The sequence below is a fragment of the Papio anubis genome, chromosome 9 (assembly GCF_008728515.1).
Source record: "Papio anubis isolate 15944 chromosome 9, Panubis1.0, whole genome shotgun sequence".
NCBI lineage: Eukaryota > Metazoa > Chordata > Mammalia > Primates > Cercopithecidae > Papio > Papio anubis.
Window position 1 is genome coordinate 125,234,953 of NC_044984.1, and position 21,398 is coordinate 125,256,350.

The 21,398-nt window shown below is 44.8% G+C and overlaps 1 protein-coding gene across 10 annotated transcripts in view; it reads right to left on the reverse strand.

The window, feature by feature from the left end:
- Window positions 1-363: 363 nt before the first annotated feature.
- STX2 (syntaxin 2) overlaps window positions 364-21,398 on the reverse strand; it is a 49,020-nt gene continuing 27,985 nt past the window's right edge. For 4 of the 10 annotated variants that reach the window (XM_009182064.1, XM_009182058.4, XM_009182065.4 and 1 more), the window contains 7 exons: window positions 18,300-18,373; window positions 16,836-16,944; window positions 10,991-11,064; window positions 10,729-10,866; window positions 8,115-8,225; window positions 5,130-5,255; window positions 364-751 (listed from right to left, as the gene is read on the reverse strand). In XM_009182064.1, the coding sequence (XP_009180328.1) occupies window positions 5,175-5,255; window positions 8,115-8,225; window positions 10,729-10,866; window positions 10,991-11,064; window positions 16,836-16,944; window positions 18,300-18,373 (587 nt within the window). In that variant the 3' untranslated portion in view covers window positions 364-751; window positions 5,130-5,174. Of the gene's footprint in view, window positions 752-5,129; window positions 5,256-5,570; window positions 5,988-8,114; window positions 8,226-8,751; window positions 8,777-10,728; window positions 10,867-10,990; window positions 11,065-16,835; window positions 16,945-18,299; window positions 18,374-21,398 lie in introns of those variants that run through there. The other 6 variants (XM_009182059.4, XM_009182062.4, XM_009182063.4 and 3 more) reach the window with 6 other exon arrangements.

Consider the following 21,398-nt stretch of genomic DNA (forward strand, 5'->3'; position numbering starts at 1 on the left):
TGGGAGGCTGAGGCAGGTGGATCCGTGGTGGCTCATGCCTGTAATCCCAGCACTTTGGGAGGCTGAGGCAGGTGGATCACGAGGTCAGGAGTTTGAGACCAGCCTGGCCAGCATGGTAAAACCCCGTCTCTACTAAAAAAAATACAAAAAATTAGCTGGGCATGGTGGCACGTGCCTGTAATCCCAGCTACTCTGAGGCTGAGGCAGGAGAATTGCTTGAACCCGGGAGGTGGAGGCTGCAGTGAGCCGAGATCGCACCACTGCACTCCAGCCTAGGTGACAAAGCGAGACTCCATCTCAAAAAATTAAAAAAAGCTTTATAACATAAAGCATTCCTTCCTAATTAAACTTCATGCACATTTGTAACACTGAAATATTTTTAATATTAAAATGTTCAATATTTTCTTAGTTCAAGGCCAGTGAGAGAGAAGGCTCACACTGCTCACATTCTGTAGTGTGTCATTCAGGGTCATGCATCACACCCACTGTGCTTAGGACGCTTTCACTGAACAAGACGTTCGGTTGTGCTTCTTCCATGAATTCATAAATTAAAAGGTCAGTACTCAATGCCGGGTTACAGCGTCTGAGATTCATTCACGAAATGACAGGATGCTGATCTGGTTGCAGATGTGGTCTGAGTCTCCAAGGATAAATGGCTCTTGGGATATGGTTGCTATGACAATGTTGTTGCTAGGATAATTCCAAGGATCACAAGCAAAATAATTACACAAATAATAATGAATATCATTTTCTGCAAGATAAAGAAAAACATTAATTTGCAATGTATCAAAGAAATCAACAATGTCATCTGCTAACTAAATCCTTCTGGGATTTGGGATAGTTTAAAAAATATATCCAGGGGGCCGGGCGTGGTGGCTCAAGCCTGTAATCCCAGCACTTTGGGAGACCGAAACGGGTGGATCACAAGGTCAGGAGATCGAGACCATCCTGGCTAACACGGTGAAACCCCATCTCTACTAAAAAGTACAAAAAACTAGCTGGGCGAGGTGGCGGCGCATGTAGTCCCAGCTACTCGGGAGGCTGAGGCAAGAGAATGGCGTGAACCCAGGAGGCGGAGCTTGCAGTGAGCCGAGATCCGGCCACTGCACTCCAGCCTGGGCGACAGAGCGAGACTCCATCTCAAATAAATAAATAAATAAATAAATAATATCTCCATCATCAAGAAAGGACTCCTCCTTGTCATAGAAAAGAATGTGCTCTCAGCTCACTGTAACCTCCGCCTCCCGGGTTCAAGCGATTCTCCTGCCTCAGCCTCCCGAGTAGCTGGGATTACAGGCACCCGCCACCATACCCAGCTAATTTTTGTATTTTTAGTAGAGACAGGGTTTCAGCATGTTGGCCAGGATAGTCTCCATCTCTTGACCTCATGATCCACCCACCTCAGCCTCCCAAAGTGCTGGGATTACAGGTGTGAGCCACCACGCCCGGCCAACACTTTCTTTTAATCATAATAAAACTCCAGGATTGCTGTTAATTGGATGAATTACAGATCTTTTTAAAACTTTACAGGAATTTCTTGTTGGCTGAAAAATCCTATTTTTTCTTTCTTTCCTGAAAGGAGGTGTCACTCTGTTGCCGAGGCTGAAGGGCAGTGGTGCAGACATGGCTCCCTGCAAACACATCCTCCTGGGCTCAAGCAATCCTCCCACCTCAGTGTCCCAAGGAGCTAGGATGACAGGCATACACCACCATGCCCGGCTAATTAAAAAATACGTTTTTAAGAGATAGGGTTTTGCTATGTTGCTCAGACTAGTCTCGAACTCTTGGGTTCAAGGGATCTTCCTGCCTTGGCCTCCTGAAGTGCTGGGATTACAGGCATGAGCCACTGCACCTGGCCTTATCTATTTTTTACATTTAAATGTGACAAACATGTGTAAGAAATCAACAAGACATTCATTCATTCTTCTACTGCATTGATGGTCTCAAAGCAGGGCGCGACACAGCATTTAACTTTTTTAAAATTAACAAGTATCCTCACACAAGGGAAAGCGAGACCACCTTTGGCTTAATTAATGGAGTCTCCTCCAGGAAGCTTGTCTGAGGGAAGGGAAGGAAGACACGGCAGGAGGCACCGCGCTGTAGGACTTTGAGTTCTCTTTTTGAAAAGCAGAGATCGAGATCCATCATTTTAATGACAGTTTCAAATGTATGAGTGCTTTTACCTAAGAAATCCTGTTTACTAAGCCTGGACAGCTCTAACACTGCGGGCTCAGTCAGTTATGCAGGGTTTGTCAAGAGGCCCATGGCAGGCCCCGGTGAGCCTCCCAGTGACTCCTCACCACCAGGGAGAGCTGCCTGCAGGAGGGCCCCTCCCTGGAATTCTAGTTCCCTGTTAACATCACGCACATTTCCCGCAAAGCCCCAGCCACTCTCTCATCCTCTACATGCGCTCCTATGCCCCTCTCTCGGCACCTTCCTAGAAAAACCTCTTCTTCCTTTCTCTGTGATGCCTTCCCTCCCTCCAGAGGGAGGCACGCCCTCGCACTCAGCAGGTGAGTGTGCTGGGGCCACCTCGAGTCAGCTCCATGCAGCGCTCTCATCTCCTGCCGCTGTTGCGCTGCCTGCCACGCGTCTGGGTGCTCGACGTGTGTGCACTTTCCTGCCACATCTGGCTTTCAGGATGACTGTCAGCTACATGGAGTCTAGGGTGCAGGACCCAGGATTCATTTAATATCCTGGTGACAGCGAGAGTGGAGAGGCACACCCTGGAGAGTCCAGCTCCAGGTCTGGGCCAGGGCCCTCTCACCGACTAAGACTCCGCCTGTCTCCTTAAAGCAGCGCATCCCACCCATGCTCCCACCCATGCTCCGGGGTGACGGGCCTGCACCTGGCACACCCTGCAGGGAGGGGCCGCACCCAGCCCCAGGAAGGCCAATTGCTAAAGGATGAAAGGCTATGTTAATATTTTAAAAGTGAAATTAAGGACCTTAACCACTGCCTTCCTATGCAAAGATAACTGCTGGTATTCATTTTGGTCTGTTTTTTATGAATGAGGATCCTTCTGTGTTCATTCTTATTTACATACACTAGGGTGAAATGGCCAGCCAGGCCCAGGGCACAGGACTTGAAGCCCCACTCCCCAGGGGTCACACTGAGAGAAGCCTTCTTTTAGTCAGCCTCGATGCCAAGTAGTGCCCATGAAAAGTAGCGCATTTCACTGTGTCCAAGCTAAAAATTGTAATTTTATCTTTAGTGTAACCACATTAAACTAACCATATTATAGTATTAGGAAAAAACTCAGAAAGTACATGTTAGAATCATGAAAATATTGAAAAATACCACTATAACAATGAAGAAAAATCACATCTACAATATGTTCAGCAGAGCTCAGAAGAAAAAAAATAGAACATCTTGCCTAATAAACATCCTACACAAACATCCTGCCTAATAAAAATAGAGTGTAAGAGAGTTCTGACTGCCAAATAATGGAATGTTCACACACGCAGCATCCCAGAGCTCCGTATGCAGGAATTCCAGGTGTAATTCTGTGGCTTGTGCATAAATGTCAGAACACTAACTTGAAAACTTATCATCTGGTAACTGCGTATGGTGAACGTAACAGATGCTCACATCAAGATATCAATCTTTTGTTTTGAGACGGTCCCGCTCTGTCACCCAGGCTGGAGTGCCATGGTGCGATCTAGGCTCACTCTAGCCTCGACCTCCCCAGACTCAGGTGATCCTCCTGCCTCGGCCTCTGGAGTAGCTGGGACTATAGGTGTGTGTGCCACCATGCCCAATTAGTTTTTTGAATTTTTTTTTTTTTTTTTTCTGTAGAGACAGGGTGTTGCCATGTTGAAGGAATAAATCTTACAGATTACAAAGCAGTAGTGAGACTTAACTATGCTCGTGATTCCTTTCTGCTGTATGTTAACTTTTTAAAAAGCCTTAGGTGACTATCAAGTCTGCAGTCACTTCCATAACCCAAGAATAAATTCATCAAGGATGACTTGCCACACTCTAGACACCTGGGGACATTTCACAATTGTCTAATACAAGAATTATGCCAAACAAACACTTACAGAGAAATCCCCGCTGTGTCCAACTGTAACACACTGACAGCATTCCCACTTCAGGGCTAGTGCCAGGAGGGCTCCCAATGCGTGAGAGAACCAGGGGGAACCACAAAGCCCGCTGGAGTTTAGGAAAGGTGGCGCTCACACCGTGAGCAAAGGCAATGATTCTTTCAATCGACTGGAATTTTATATTCAGAATTCTTTAAGAATTAACAGGCATGCTAACCAAATATAATACATAAGTTTCCTTTTAATATTAAAGAAAATATTTTTAAATAAAATAGATGCTGCCAAAGAGAAAGGTCAAAGGATTTTCCTTTCGGTCAATGTTTTTCTGAGCATGAATTCATGCCCTCAATTCCACAGTAAAATGATGCGTTAATGGATTTCATAAAGTACCTTTCAGTGTTGCCAATTACTCTAAAAGTTAAAACTCAGGAGACAAAACATTACAAGTTTTGTAACTGAGAATTAATCTTCACTGATATTTCTATGACATTTAATGAAGGACCCACTACCTGTAAAGAGCTAATGGTCTCCTTAGATCAAAAACCAAAGATTCAGGCTGAGTACAATGGCTCATGTCTGTCTATGATCCCAGCACTTTGGGAGGCCAAGGGCCAGGAATTCGAGACCAGCCTGGGCAATACAGAGAGTTCTCATCTCTACTAAAAATAATTTTTTAAAAAATTAGCCAGGTGTGGTGGTGCATGTCTGTAGTCCCAGCTACTTGGGAGGCTGAGGTAGGAGGATAGTTTGAGCCCAGGGAGTCAAGGCTGCAGTGAGCCATGATCATGCCACTGCATTCCAGCCTGGGTGACAGAGCAAGACCCTGTCTCAAAAAAACTTTTAAAAACAGGATAAGAAGGTAGCCTTGGTTTAAAAATGAGTTACCACCCAGCCTATGCTTGTTCTCGGCAAACACAGTGGCTGGGCACTAGAATCAGCACACAGGCAGATGTATCACTGGACAGTTATCTGTACTGCGTGGCGGGCAAGCTTTTATTAGTTTTATGTCTATTACAATTAAGCAAACACTGTTACTGGTTAATTGCAAACGTTAATAAGTAAATTAGTTGATGAGTTACTTACTCCCACCCTGGCGGAGAGGCATGCACACTGACGTTATCCACACCATCATTTGCCAACTGACAAGCCAATAATTAGAGCGATTATGGCAACCAGAACCACTGACACAGCAATAATTATCCACTTTTTCTGTCAAAGAAAAGCAAGCTGATTACATCATGCATGGTTAATTTCATATTGCCACATTAAAAGACATCCTTCATTCAAAATAAAACGACCTGACCGGGTGCAGTGGCTCACGCCTGTAATCCCAGCACTTCAGGAGTCTAAGGCAGGTGGATCACCTGAGGTCAGGGGTTTGAGACCAGCCTGGCCAACATGGCAAAACCCTGTCTCTACTAAAAATACAAAAATCAGCTGGGCATGTGTCTGTAATCTCAGCTACTCAGGAGGCTGCGGCAGAAGAATCACTTGAACCCAGGAGGCAGAGGTTGGAGAGAACGAAGATCATGTCACTGCACTCCAGCCTGGGCGACAGAACAAGACTCCATCTCAAAAAAATAATAACAAAATAAAATAAAGCCAAACACCCATCAGAACTCACTTTAGAAGCTAGGTTACAGGACACTGCTTAATCCTGTTGGGCGATTTCCTGAGAGGGTGACTTAATAAGGTCAGACTACTTGGAGATAAGCTGCTATGTAACTGTTATTTCAGGTTTCATCCATGGGGACAGCACGACCATGTTATTTTGCCACATTTCTGATGACTGAGACATGCAGTTAGTCTTCCGCATGTAGAGTATGGGCCTGCTAGCTCAGTGGCGGAGAGCCCCACTGTCTCTTCAGGAAACCCTACACGCTCAGCACTCGGCCTTTTGCTCCTTCTTTTATGTTCTTGGTGGTTACTTCTTCACTGCTCCTGACATAGCACACAGAAAAAAAAAAAAAAAAAAAAAAAAAAACTCTTCTACAAACGGTGCCTGGCCTCCCTCCGAGGGCCACATGGCTCCCTAGGAATAAATGCAGGACACTAGGAGTGGGGACGACCCACACCTGAGCCAGGGGCAGCAGCAAAGCATCTGAGTGGCAAGGGGACAGGTAGACAAACTAGGAGGGTTCCATTAGCAGGCATCTAATCAAAAAGACAGTGTCATTTCTGAAACAGGCATCACGTCTCTGACCAGTTTACACGCCAGGTACCGTACAGACCCCAAGCACCTCACAGAGCCAGGCTTGCTCATCCACAGGGGAGAATGAAACCGTTTACACACCCCCCACCTTCCTCCTTTGTAAAACCAATGGACTTTCACTATCGTTTTCACAGGACTGATGTGTTCAGGTCATGGAGAAAGGAACGGGGCTGCCTTCTTTTAATGAAGCTGACTTAGGCCTGGAACTAAGTTAAGCACTTTATACAGGTATCTCTTCACCTCAATTTACATTAGGGGCCAATTGTTTTAAAGCAATAAATGAAATAACGTGAGAAACCATGTCTGGCATTTCAGAGATGAGGAGCATACTTAGACATACCCAGGAAAAGCGGAGGGTGTGCCCTGGCAGCTGAGCCTGCAGCCCCAGGGTGTGAGTGAGGGTATGGCCTGGCACCTGAGCCTGCAGCCCAGGGGTGTAAGCAGAGGGTGTGGCCTGGCGGCTGAGCCTGCAACCCAGGGATGTAAGTGGAGGGTGTGCCCTGGCCACTGAGCCTGCAGCCCCGGGGTGCGTCTCAGGGCCATCCACTGGAGGTGCATCCACACACACAGTCTCACTCCATGTGTTCCTAACTCGGTGAAAATCTCTCTTTACAGAACTTCTGCTGACATCGCACTGAGCCGTCAGCCTCTGAGAAAGGCACCGTGCCCCCACAGCGGTCTTCAGGAAGCGTGAGTGGATACCCAAGCCGGGCTGGGTGCTTGGGTATTCATCTTTCTCCACACTGGAGAGAAACGGCCAGGCAGGGACACACAGTGAGATGCACAGGGCCCAAGTCACTTGGTGGAAATGAGCGTTGTGGTTTCCTAAGTTTGCTCAGAAGAGCTTTCATTCACGCATGATACTCTTTAAATTCAAAGATATTAAAACTCATTTAGAAAGCTCACATCATCCTCAGCATCTCTGTGTATTAGCACAAGGAGGTGACAATGTGGAAAACCCATAACCTCTGCAGCGTCAGAGGCACTATGATAAAATGCCTAAGTTAGGAGAATACGTTTTAAATTTTTGCCCCGTAACAAAAAAATCACACAGGGTTCCCTGAACCCTTTTACATGCAAAGTCTGTGCATCTTAAGTGAAAGGGGCTCCCTTCTTTTGAGAATCCCTTTAAGTGGGTGCTACCTAAGATTGCAGGTCCACGGTCTCAAATAATTCTCTTCTTTCCTCCAAACCAAGAATTCACAAATAACCTAAATAAAAAATCAGTGTTCATTGCATCAAATGTGTAGCCAACAATCTGGGGCCAGGCGCCATGGCTCACTCCCAAAGTGCCTGTAATCCCAGCAGTTTGGAAGGCGGAGATGGGCAGATCACTTGAGGTCAGGAGTTCGAGACCAGCCTGGCCAACACGGTGAAACCCTATCTCTACTAAAAATACAAAATTAGCCTGGCATGGTGGCCGGTGCCTGTAATCCCAGCTACACAGGAGGCTGAGGCATGAGAATCACTTGAACCCGGGAGGCGGAGGTTGCAGTGAGCCGAGATCACTCCATTGTACTCTACTAGCCTGGGCAACAAGAGCGAAACTCCAATCCAAAAAAAAGAAAAAGTGCTGGGATTGCAGGCATGAGCCACCACATCCAGTCCTGGGGTTTTAATTACTTAGAACACAAAAGGGTTTATACTACAAATAATTCATCCAATAAACTTTTTAAAATTTTTAGCAAAAAGAATTATTTCCATTTTTAAACAATTATTTTAAATTGAATATTTAAAACAAAACATTTATTTAATTATTTCTTGGAATACTTTTCAGGCAGGCTTACATCAATGTATCACAACTTGAAACCAAATAAAGAGAAAAACGCAGCTTAATTCTTCCAAGCCAAACTCACCCTTCTTGCCTTGCTCTGATATTTGATAGCTTTTTTTGTTTCTTCTTTAGCGTGTTCTACATAGTCTGTGGCATTCATAACGTTTCTTTCTATGTTGTTGATCATTTCACCCTTAAAACAAAAGTTTCAAACTTAGAAGACATTTTCAAATGGCTTAATTATGTATCTTTAAGACAACCATAGAACAAAGGTTTTATGTAAACATGATGTGCATGTAATGGATACTGAGGGTTTTTTTCACATTTACAGAAAGATAAAAGATGAGGCCATTATACATGTGCCGGTGCAAAGCAATCAAAACTCAACTTATATTTTAAAAAGAATGGAAAGGAAAGGGCCGCCATGTTGATAATTAAAGGCATCTCAAGTCAATTCTGAGATACCTTTGGCACGCAGACACTGCGACAGACGGGCAGGGGGAGGAGGCAGCCCGCTTTCGGTTGAACTAGTATCTTACCATTATGCAGACAGACAATGTACAAAGAATGACATCTTTTTCACAAAGTACAAAATTGTAACTACTTCTTTAAATCAGTACACCGAGCACAGCTCACATCTGACACTCAGCTGACTACATCAATGAGCAAAATGTAAACAGAGGTGAATTCAGCAAAGTGTGAGGGAGAAAACGTATTACCTGGTTTTCTGTCCACAGACACAACCTGCAGCAGTGAATCGTAAAGCATTGAAGAATGACGGACAGTTAACTCACTCAGTCACAAACTTCAACTTACTAGTAAGCTCTGACTATGCAAACATTTGCATTAGATGAGTCAATATAATGTAATATCAACAGACTTCTAAAAGGAAACAGTGAAACAAAGCCAGGGATACAGCCATTTTTCTAACCGAGCTTAATGCAATGCATTTGGTATAGAGCAATTACAACTGAAGTCTAAGGTACTACAAAAGCTTTAGTAATTACAGAAATCATCTCTCATTCTTTCTGGCCAGCTGGTTTCCTTTGGAATGCTTCCTGGAAATAAGTAGCCAACGGTAATCAGACTCCCCACACTCCACTTCTCATATCGTGAATAGCAATGGGGCCCCCCAAATCAAAAAGGAGTAAGATCGTTCTATCCCTGCCCTCTGTGTAGCTGTTGGTTTCCTCTAGCAAATGCTTAGAAATACAAACATTAGCCGGGCATGGTGGTGCACACCTGTGGTCCCAGCTGCTCGGGAGGCTGAGGTGAGAGAATTGCTCGAGGCCAGGAGGCAGAGGTTGCAGTGAGCCAAGACTGTACCACTGCACTCCAACTTGGGTAACAGAGCAAGACCCCGTCTCAAAAAAAAAAAAAGGCATGGTGCCTGAGTTTTTCACACACATTCTCATGATAAAGTTCCTCGAAATGAACAGTGTTTCTTAACAAGGTTGGTGAGGCAGGCAGGAACAATTCTGTGTGTGGGTGGATTCCTATCCCACCTTACACAATCCAGGCAGTCCGAGAAAATAAGCCCATCAGATGTGAACCTATTTAGGGGACGACTGCAGCCAAAACAGATCCTGAAACCAGCCTCAGGAGGAGTGAGGAAACCATTTTCTTAGGATGGTTCGATACAAATGCTTCCGCTTCACCTGGTGGTCAGCTGAATCCTAACCAGCAACAGAGTCCTATCTCCATGGTGTTTGAAAAATAGGGAGAGGACCTTATTCAAAGGCAAAGAGCGAGTGTGAACATCCCCATGCACATCACGGAGCATGTGAACTGTGATCCATCCCGTACTTTACACGGAGTTAAATACATACATACATATATACAATTTTTTTTTTTTTTTTTTTGGAGACAGGGTCTCAGTCTGTCACCCAGGCTGGAGTGTAGTGGCGTGACCATAGCTCACCACAGCCTTGAACTCATGGGCATAAACAATCCTCCCACCTCAACCTCCCAAAGGAGTTTTCCATTTTTTAAGAATTGCATTAACTCTTCAGTTCACTCAGAAGGGCCTTTCCACTCCTGCTGTCACTCCCTGTCTGTGTTACTGGGCAGATGGGAAACCCCGTGTAACAGGCACGAGCTTTTACCTGTGTCATAGATTGTATCCCCACTTGGGGTTGATTCTTTCAGACATTTCTCCTAGTTATTACTGTAATATATGCTCCTTGCAGACAATCTGAAAATAAGTACTTTTAGAGAAGATTAAAATTCCCATAGTCTCACTGCCAATACGCTGTTTGATATACGCCTTTCCTTCTGTGAATACTGTTCTATGGAGCTGAGCTCATGCCACATGTTTGCATTTATGTATTCATACATATGCACGGACATACAAAGAAGATCTTTGTATCTCCCTTTTCTCCTAATTCTAGCACACATCTCTGTATATTTCAATGAGAATTCTCCATGAACAAAGTTGAGGTTGCCTGTGGTTGCCTAAAAGGCTGACCTACGAACGCTCCATAATTTAATTCACTGGACCAGTCCCTTCCTGTTAACACTTCGACTGTCAAAGCTGCTTCCAGCATTTCAGCATCACACATAACACTGCAATTAACTTGAATTTGGTGGATTCAAAATAACAGCTTTCCTAGATACATCCACTAGATAGAGTGGGATGCAGTAAGATCTTACACATGACTGGATCTCTCTTGGAGAATGCAAGAGTCTGTAACTACCTGAGTCTCCACAAACATAGCCATGTCCATGAACATCTCATGCAACTCTCTGATGCTGGTCTCCAGCTTCATGATGTCCTTGTGACGTGACTCGATTTCATTGAGAGCTTGTCTAGTAATTTGTGAATCTGATATAATCTTGGAAAAACAAAAATAAAAGAGAATATTAATAAACTGACGATGGGTTCGGGAGTTAAAGGGTTTTTAGAAAGCTCTGTCTACAGAAGAGGATATGGAGCCACAGGGCCGTGCCCCGACTCACGTCGGAAATGAAGATGGACGGCTTCCCGCTCTCCAGCATCTCTTCCAGCTCGTCATCTGTGGTGGTTCTCCCAGCTGAAAGACCCGCAACCACAGCCCCACTCAGAATGCAGCACAATTTAAAAACAAGGCCGTTTGCAACCATAAGTTAGCAACTACAGTCGTAGTTGTTAGCATTTTTCAATAATTTTTTTAAACCTTTTCTTAAGCAGATATTGACAATGAGAAATGAACCTAAGATTGAGACGCAGGAAGAACTAAAAACACTCCAAAAAACTTTATGCTACGAACAACACAATTTCATTTTAATATTAGTGAGAAACAACTGCAGAAAGGAAATCGGTGAACAATGTTCTGGCACACTGGTTCCCCTAAGAGTTTAACTCCGCCTCATGTAAAAGGGGGTTAAGCTGAATGTAGCATGTACTAAATGGGGATCAATAAAGTCTATGTAATGAGAGTCAGAAGCCCGAACACTTTCCGTGTTCTGAGAGGGAGGCTTGCTCTGTAACCCAGGCTGGAGTGCAGTGGCGTGACCTTGGCTCACTGCAACCTCTGCCTCCCAGGTCCCGGTACAAGCAATTATCCTACCTCAGTCTCCTGGGTAGCTGGGATTACAGGCACGCGCCACTATGCCCAGCTAATTTTTGTATTTTTAGTAGAGACAGGGTTTCACCATGTTGGCCAGGATGGTCTTGAACTCCTGACCTCATGATCCGCCCACCTCGGCCTCTCAAAGTGCTGGGATTACAGGCATGAGCCACCGCGCAAATGTGTAATGACTTCTAAGAAACATGTACACAGGTTTTTGGAAACCTAACTGTTAATTACTATTTTTCATAGTTTGTGCCACAGAAAACAAAAGAAAATGAATAAATGTCATAATAATTCAAATGTCATCTAAGAAGCAACATTATTCATAATTGCCAAAAAGTGGAAACAATGCAAACGTCTGTCCCCCGATGCCTGTGGGAGCAAACTGCGGTCTAGCCACACGCTGACGCACAATTCAGCCACAAAAAGAAAGGATGCTTTGGGGTTTTGTTGTTTTGTTTTTTGAGACACGGTCTCACTCTGTCGCCCAGGCTGGAGTGCAGGGGCACAATCACAGCTCACTGCAACCTCTTCCTCCTGGGTTCAAGCAATTCTCATGCCTCAGACTCCTGAGTGGCGGGGACTACATGGGTGCGCCACCATGCCCAGCTAATTTTTGTATTTTTTGGTACAGGTGGGGTTTCACCATTTTGGTCAGGCTGGTCTCGAACTCCTGACCTCAAGTGATCTGCTCACCTCAGCCTCCCAAAGTGCTGGGATTACAGGCGTAAGCCACCGTGCCCAGCCTGGGTCTTACTCTGTCATCCAGACTGGAGTGTAGTGGTGTAATCACAGCTCACTGCTGCCTTGACCTCCTAGGCTCAAGCAATCCTCCTGCCCCAGCCTCCTGAGTGACTGAGATTACAGGCACACACCCCATGCCTAGTTTATTTTTTAATTTTTTTTTTTTTTTTTTTTACAGACGGGGTCTTGCTATGTTGTCAAGCTGGTCTTGAACTCCTGGCCTCAAGTAATCCTCCCACCCTGGATTCCCAACCAACGTGTTGGGATTAGTATAGATGTGAGCCACCGCATCCCACCCACCCCATGGTGAAACCTTGCAAAACCTGTGTTACAGGAAAGAAGCCAGTCACAGAAGAACACACAGCGTATCATTCCGTTTACACGAAACACCCACAGAAGAACACACAGCGTATCATTCCATTTATACGGAACATCCAAAATGGGAAATGTGCAGGGCTAAAAGGTAGAATGCAGTTGCCTTGAGCTAGGAGAAGAGGAAATGCAGAGTGACTGGTGGTGGGTGTGAAATTTCCTTTTGGTGTGATGAAAGTGTTCTAAAATTGATTGTGTGTGGAAATATACCAAAAACCACTGAATTAATTGTATGCCCCAAATATCATTCACATATTCAGAGATTTACTTCTAAATAAAGTGGTTGAGATGTCATTTAATGAAAAAAGTTTAAAGTTAGTAAACTGCAAAATTTGTTTACTTACACTGTTTTTTGGGAGGTAATTCTCAATCATTTAAAAATCTATATAAGGGCAAACATGGTGGTTTACACGTATAATCCCAGTGCTTTGGGAGACCAAGGTGGAAGGATTGCTTGAGGCTAGGAGTTTGAGACTAGCCTGGGCAACATAGCAAGACCCCATCTCTACAAAACATAAAATAAAATAAAATTTTAAAATCTATTCAAAATAGCTCAATAAGGAGATTCTCTCAGTTTTGCTTTGCTTTTTTAAAAACATGAAAAGTGTTTTAAATAATGTAAAATATAATCATCAAAACTAGAAAGTTCAGCTTGGGCAACATAGTGAAAACCTCATCTCTACAAAAACTAAAATTAGCCAGGTATGGTGGTGTGCTTCTGTGGTCCCACTCGAGAGGCTGAGGTGGGAGGATCCCTGGGAGGCCACAATAAATGGTTATTACAACATTGCACTCCAGCCTGGGTGACAGAGTGAGACTCTCAAAAAAAAAAAAAAAAAAAAAAAACCTAAAAGTTACAGTTCATGTCTCACGTTCACAAAGCTCTTCCCACTGGCTAACTGCTAAGTCTGAGAAACAGCCTGGGGTTATGGCATGTGAAATGCAGCGTACGTTCCTAATTCCTTATCCGGAATGCTGAAATCCAAAACATTATGAAACCTGGGTTTTCTCTTAAGCTTCATGTCAATATTCAATGAGCGGCAAAATCTGACCTAAACTGAGTCATGGCTATTTATAATCTTAACTCATCCCACTTACTGTGAATACTCACCTTTCTCTGGAGAGCTCTGTGAATGTGCCTGATTACAGGCTGCCGTCCTAGACTCCACCTGGGGAGTACCTAATACACCTCTTATACATCGTACTGTCTTCCTAAAATCTGAACCGTTCTGAACTCTGAAACACACACAGCCCCAGCCATTCCAGAGAAAGCACTGTGGGCCTGTCTAACGTGCCCTGGTACAAGAAGAAACTCACTTGCCATTTGAAGAAATAAAGCATACAGCACAGGGAAAGATATCCTGTGATACAAGGTAAGAAGCCTGCCTGACGACAGGGCTAACTGAAGGAAGAAAAAAAGGGGAAAAAATGGTTCTAGGTGCAAGGATTTGGAGAAGACCACTGCAGGAGGACATCCCGCTGTGTGGGCAGAGTGACGCCATCCTGAAGGAAAACTGCCATGACGACCGATGTTTGACTCGTGCATGCCAAGCTGTTCTGCAACGAGGTCTGAAGACAATGCCTGTGGCGCAGGCAACCTCTCATCAAGATGCTCACCCAGCCTGACCAGTGGTCGCAAGTCTCGTCAAGCAAGTCTGAAGACAGGGCTGGCTGCACGCGTTCTAACCTGAAAGCCTGCTTTATAAAGAACGCTTTCTGGAGGGCAGGCGGCTGTGGGGATCCACCATCTCTGTCTCTTGGGGGCTTGTGTTTGTACGTCCCTATTCAGTGTTTCCTTCCGAGAAACTGGATTTGTTAGCCTCTTTCTTTGGCCTCTCTGCTCGCTCAGCCTTTGGGGGTGAGTTTGCATAGATCTGCTCACTTTGGAATAGCCACATGGAGGGTTTAGAATTTAACAGACTTAAAAGAATTACTTAAAAAAACTCCCAACATGTATATGATACTTCATTGCTTATAAGACACGTTCACAAACAGTACTGCATTCGACAGAGCACGATTGCAAGAGAAGAAACTCGAAATGAAATTCTGTGGGCTAAGATAGAATAATGTGGGAAAGAGAGAAGAGACAGGTGATCTGATCACGCTACGGGATTCACGGGGAGTGAAGACAGGATGGACCTGCAGGAGAGACGGCGCGGGGCCTTCAACCCCAGGCTGGGGGACACTGTGCTAGGAAGTGCTCACCACAGAGTCCCACAGCACAAATCCTCACAGTGCAACCAGCTGCCTGTAATGATGACTTTCACTTTAAAAAGGACTAACAGATCCCTGAAGTCAAAGCGGTTTGTAAAAACTTTTCACGGAAAAGCAGTCTAGTCGACATCATGATGGAGCATTTCTGCCAGGATGGAGCAACAGGGACCGTCTTTTCCCTGCCACTTGAAATAACAACAACAAACCCACCAAAATCTACAAAACAATGATTTCAAGACCCTGAGCGTCAGGCCACACACAGATTCCCCACAGATGGAAACAAGCCAGGCGAGCCTGCCGCTGCCCCCAGGTGGAATTCTCGTGTAGGCCACAGAGCAGACAGGGCCCAGGGGAGCCCAGGGGAGGTCCTCAGGCAAAGGCACAGAGCTCAGGGGAGACCAAGGCAACCGGATTTGCAAGATGGAGTACGAGAGGTGAGAGAGATGCAGACAGCGAGCTGCACAGACCCCGCATGCTCACTGGAGGGCTGACTGGCATGCCAGAGGGAACACGCTGCCAGGCAGATGAGGGTGCCATGAGGTTCGCAGCCATCAGAGCAGGTACTCAGAAGGGTCTTGCGTCAGGAGTAACGAACAACAGGCCTGCAAATAAAGCTGCTCTGCTTCCTTTAAACACAAGATCCCAAAGGATAAACCATGCTCATGTGATTTAACTACATTCTAAAACAAAGGCCAAGGAGATTTACAAAAACACTCAAAATACAGAAATACCCACCACCCAACAAAGTAACATTCACAATGTCTGGCACACACTCGAAATTTACCAGGCTTGCAAAGAAGCAGGAAAACACAAGCCACAGAAAGGAAGGAAATCAACCAACCAGAGCAGACAGGACACTGGAGTTGGCAGACAAAGAGGTGACAAGTTACTGCAAGTGCGTCCCAGGTGTACAGTGGGGAGCAACACGGGAGCCACGGAAAACACCCAGCAGAACTAGCAGCAGAAACCATGGCGTCTCAGATGAAACGTACACTGGAGGAGGTTAAAGGCACATCACACAAGGAAGAGAAACTGACCAAAACCAAACACACTGGAAAAGAGCATCTAAAACGTGAGGAGCCTCGCTGAGCTGGGGGACAAGGTCAAGCAGCCTGCAGCCTGGCGGGTATATGACAACATTCTCCGAGGGGGACGTGCAGCATTGGGAGCTGGGATGGGCCTGAGGCTTCATCTGACCTGCGAGCTGACAGGCTGGCCTGCCAGGACTCCGTGGAGGCCAGCAGAAGGTCCAAGGCCCCAGGTCAGGGACAAAGGGCTTTCCTATTCACAGCACAGCAGGCAACCTGAGGCTCATGAGCAGCTGTCCACAGCCCCCAGTCTCATGGGGAGAGGGAGAGCAGCCACAGTGGGACATCCTCACAGTGGGTCTGTGTGTCTGAAGGACCTGAGCTTGGGAACCCCAATCTTTCACAATGGGGAGTCTGCAAAACTGACCAACCTTTATCCCCGAAACAGACCCGTCTGTCCCCGAAGAAGGCGCCATGTCCACTGCCATGGCCAATGGTCCCCACAGATACCCTTGAAAAGAGTCTGGGGTAGTAGGGCTGCTGCCTCTGCTCACGGACAAGGAGAGCTGTGGGGAGCCACGAAGATGCCCCCGAACCAGGGCAGGATGGGACTGAGGACACAGAAACACTCGAAGAGGAAATGATTGAACACTCTCCCAATCTCCCTGAAACTCTAAAAGGAATGGCCACGAGCAAGGTAAACCCCACCGCTTAGGACTTCCTGAAGAACAGGTTTGCCCAGCTCACAGCACAGGAAGCTACAAGTGGTCTTTGGGTTTTACAGTATTGGTGAAAATAGACATGGAGTTCCTTTTCTGAAGTTAAAGTCATTTGAAGTGAGACCCTAAGGGAGAAAAACATGATTTTAACAAAGACGGAGTCTCCATTACTCACTTATCTCCAGCTGGCGCTGGATGCGGCCCTTGCTCCGCTCCCGAAACAGAGTCTGTGCCTCATTGTACTCCGCCATGGCTTCCACAAACTTCCGAGACAGCACCGAATGCTAACAACACAGGAAAACTACATTCGTATCTGAGGGCCATGCCTTCCACTGAAAGTGACATGCAAGACATGCATTTTGGAAACTCAAACTACATGTTCTTCTGTTCCTGCAAATGGAAAATGACAGTGGCAAAGTCCCCATGACAGTATCTGTGCTAAGAACTTTGCATCATCATCTTACCTAATTTTCACAAGAGCCCTATTATGCCAGTCACATCCCTCTTAAAGAAAACCATGACTTTGAGGTCATTAGCCCAAGGTCACAGGCTTTTCTGATAAACATGGACCACCGCTGGGATCCAGGCAGGCGGACCCCAGAGTCCACGTGCTTCATCGCCTCGTGCCCGCGAGGCCTCAGGGCTCTGTCTTCCTCTGGGCTGCACCACAAACCACTGAAACGTGGCGGCCTGACCACAAACACTCAAATCATTGGGATAATCCCTGCTCTTCGGAATAGAACTCTGTTGATAGACTGAATAGATTTTTCTTCACAATAAAGAGATGTTCTACAAATACTGTGAAAGGAAAATAAAATCGCAGGACCTCACACTCACTACCCCAAAGGGACAGTTAAGCTTGGGAACTAAGTCATACAAAACACTGCCCTCCCTCCTCTTCCCAAACAGATGGCTGCAGGGACAGAAGGCCGCACACCTCCCCAGCGGCCTCCTGCACAAAGTGTTCACAAGGAAATTCCTCGTGGGTCCCAGACTCTTTCAGAATCCATATCCCCGCAAAAACTAACTCTAAAACAGAGTTCTGCTGAATCTCACCCTGACAATGTCCGTCAGCCGCTTATCTTCACTGGTACAGGACAAAGACAAGACTACAAGTCACCCTCGGCCCACCCTGAGAAATGCATGGATAGCTCCTCCCTCAACTCAGGCTCACACTGGCCCAGGTAGGAGGCATGGGAGGAGTGCAGAATCAACCCCCACTCCTCTTTTCCCACATGTGAAATGTGAACGCAGTGAGCACTGACCAAAGCCTCACAACAGCGTGGCCACCTCGCTGCCTACCCCCGCTTTTTCTCTTTTTTTTCCCCCTTTCCTCCTTCCTCTCCTGCCTGCTCTTTCCCCTTTAAATATCAAAGTCCTCAAAACCCTCTTCGGGAAAGGCACAAACCACAGATCCTACCCTAATTTGTATTTCTTTTTTCCAAGTGTGTCCTCAGCTTTGGCAAAATAAACCTCTGTCTCAAGATACTTTTGTTTTATAATACTGTATTATTTTTGTGCAGAAATACTGTGAGGATAAGCATGACAGTAAAGATGAAATTATTCAGAGTCTGCAAGAAGAAAGTAAAAACACTTATTCTGCGGCATTACTTCAATCTAAATGAGGCTGATACCAAACCTGGGTTCTTCGTATCCGAAGATCCACTGAAGTCCGGTTCCCACTCTCATCCTGATCAAAACTTTGTTCAATAGCTAGGAACAAATAGGAAATAATTACTTTCCAAATTTAAAAATGAAAATGTTTCAAGTCTAACTTCAAATTCCTTTTATTTCTTATCTTTCAAGTACCTTTATAAAACTTAAGCTAATGAACAAGTGACCTTTTAAAGCAATCTACTAAAGAGACAATCCCTCAATAGGAAATTGTTTTTTGAGACAAGGTCTGGCTCTATCACCCGGGCTGCAGTGCAGGGGCACAATCTCGGCTCACTGCAACCTCAGCCTCCCAGGCTCAAGCAATCCTCCCACCTCAGCCTCCTGAGTAGCTAGGATTACAGGCGTGTGCCACCACATCAAGCTAATTTTTGTATTTTTTGTACAGACAGGATTTTGCCATGTTACCCAGGCTGGTCTCAAACTCATGAGCTCAAGTGATCCACCTGCCTTGGCATCCCAAAGTGTTGGCATTACAGGTGTGAGCTACGGCGCCCAACCCCATCAAGAGGAAATTATTACTGCTCTTGAGAAGCATGTATATGTAGATACACACAGCTATATATACACATATATGCACATATATATGCACAGATACACACAGATATATATATACATATATGCACACATATATACACAGATACACACAGATATATATACACATATATGCACACATATAGACACATAGATACACAGATATATATACCCATATATGCACAGATACACACAGATACACATATATGCACACATATATACACAGATACACACAGATATATATGCACGCATATATACAGATACACACAGATATATATACACATGTATGCACACATATATACACAGATACAGATATATACATATATGCACACGTATATACAGATACACACAGATATATATATGCACACATATATACAGATACACACAGATATACACATGTATGCACACATATATACACAGATACAGAAATATATACATATATGCACACATATATACACAGATATATACACATATATGCACACATATACACAGATACACACAGATATACATATATGCACACATATATACACAGATATATACACATATATGCACACATATACACAGATACACACAGATGTATATATACATATATGCACACATATATACAGATACACACATATATACACATATATGCACACATATATACACAGATACACACAGATATATATATACACACATATATACAAATGCATATTTACTCATCCAAAAAAATGGAAACATAATCAACAAATTTTAAAACTGGGTACCACTAAAGGGAAAGGAGAAACAAGGGGGGACAAAGAAAGAAGTTAGACTCTGAATATGTTTTATAAATTTGACTTCAGAATAATATAAATACTTCACAAAACTATAATGCAAAATTAAATTTTAAAAGCATTAATCCCTAAACTTCAAAGGAAAAAATAAAACAAAACTAACAGTAAGTCAAGTTAATGATATAAACACACAGAGGAGCCGGGTGCGGTGGCTCACACCTGTAATCCTAGCACTTTGGGAGGCTAAGGCAGGCAGATCACTTCAGGTCAAGAGTTTGAGACCAGCATGGCCAACATGGTGAAACCCTGTCTGCACTACAAATACAAAAATTAGCCTGGCATGGTGGCAGGTGCCTGTAATCAGAGCTACTAGGGAGGCTGAGGCAGGAGAATTGCTTGAACTCAGGAGGCGGAGGTTGCAGTGAGCCGAGATCGCGCCATTGCACTCCAGCCTAGGGGACAAGAGCGAATCTCCATCTCAAAAAAATAAATAAACACACAGAGGAAAAACCATTCAAAGTAACTTTAAAACCCAGTAATTTGTAGCTGGACACAGTGGCGTGTGCCTGTAGTCACAACTGCTGGGGGGATCACTTGAGCCTAGGAGTTCGAGGCTGTAGTGCACCATGATCACACTGGTGAACAGTCACTGCACTACAGCCTGGCCAGCACAGCAAGACCTCAGGTCAAACAACAACAACAACAACAAAAAGTAATCTGATTATATCGCCCAGTGGGATACACCTATAGACAAAAAGAATGAAAAAAAAAATAAATAAATAAACTTTTAAGTAATCATACTCTTGACAGTAGATGCTGGCATAATTATTTTGGGTCTGTTGTTGTGTGTACTATGAATAGCAAGTAAATAATTATGTAAGTGCCAGTGAGAACCAGAATTTGGGGCATAGTTGAAAGGAGATAAAGATGTAATATCGCCTGTATTAAGTAAAAATGATTTCAAAAAAATTTTTTTAGTCCTTCCTTTATTCTTAATTTGGAGTCTCAGTAACAAATCATGATTCATTTTATCTTTTTAAAAAATCTTAGCCCAATCCACTGCAAAAGCCCAGGAAACAATGGTCAGGTCATCGTCATGTATGGCAATACATTCCCCAGTATGCCGACCTCGGTGTCTAGATAACATTCTTCAGACACAGCAGCGGGGCTCCCTGGGGAAATGGCTGATCCCAGGCCCAGGAAAGGAAAGGGGTGAAATGAGCATGGGTCCTTTTGTCACAGCAAAAAGTGGAAGGGCTGTCACAGACAATGAGGGGCCTACCAAAAGGACTCAAGAGTCCACCTTACTAGCCAAAGGGACCGTCTGAGCATTGAGGAGAACGCAACAATGAAAACATCAGATGTGTTTAAATCCATTGTTCACAACGATGGACGAGAAGCAGCAACAGAGACACCCCCTGTTCATCTCTGGAGGACTCCAGGGAACCGACCTATGAAAATTACACCAGAGAGAGAGAGTCCAACGCCGATCCCCTCTGTCCTCCACGATCTGTGACCCAGAATGCGCTTTGGCTCCCTTGGTCGGAGAAGCCAGGTCATTTGTCCCACAGAACCTGCCCCGCTGCACACTTTGCTGATTTCCCCCTGCTGTTGCAGGGCAACACGTTCAACAGGCTCTGCTGTCCTCTGTATTTACTGTGGGCTGATAGATTCTCCAAACTTTATCCAATTCAGGAGTTGAAGGAGAAAGGTTTCTTTTTAAATAACTATTCCAGCAACTAAACAAAGAAGGAATAATAAAATCAGGATATTCA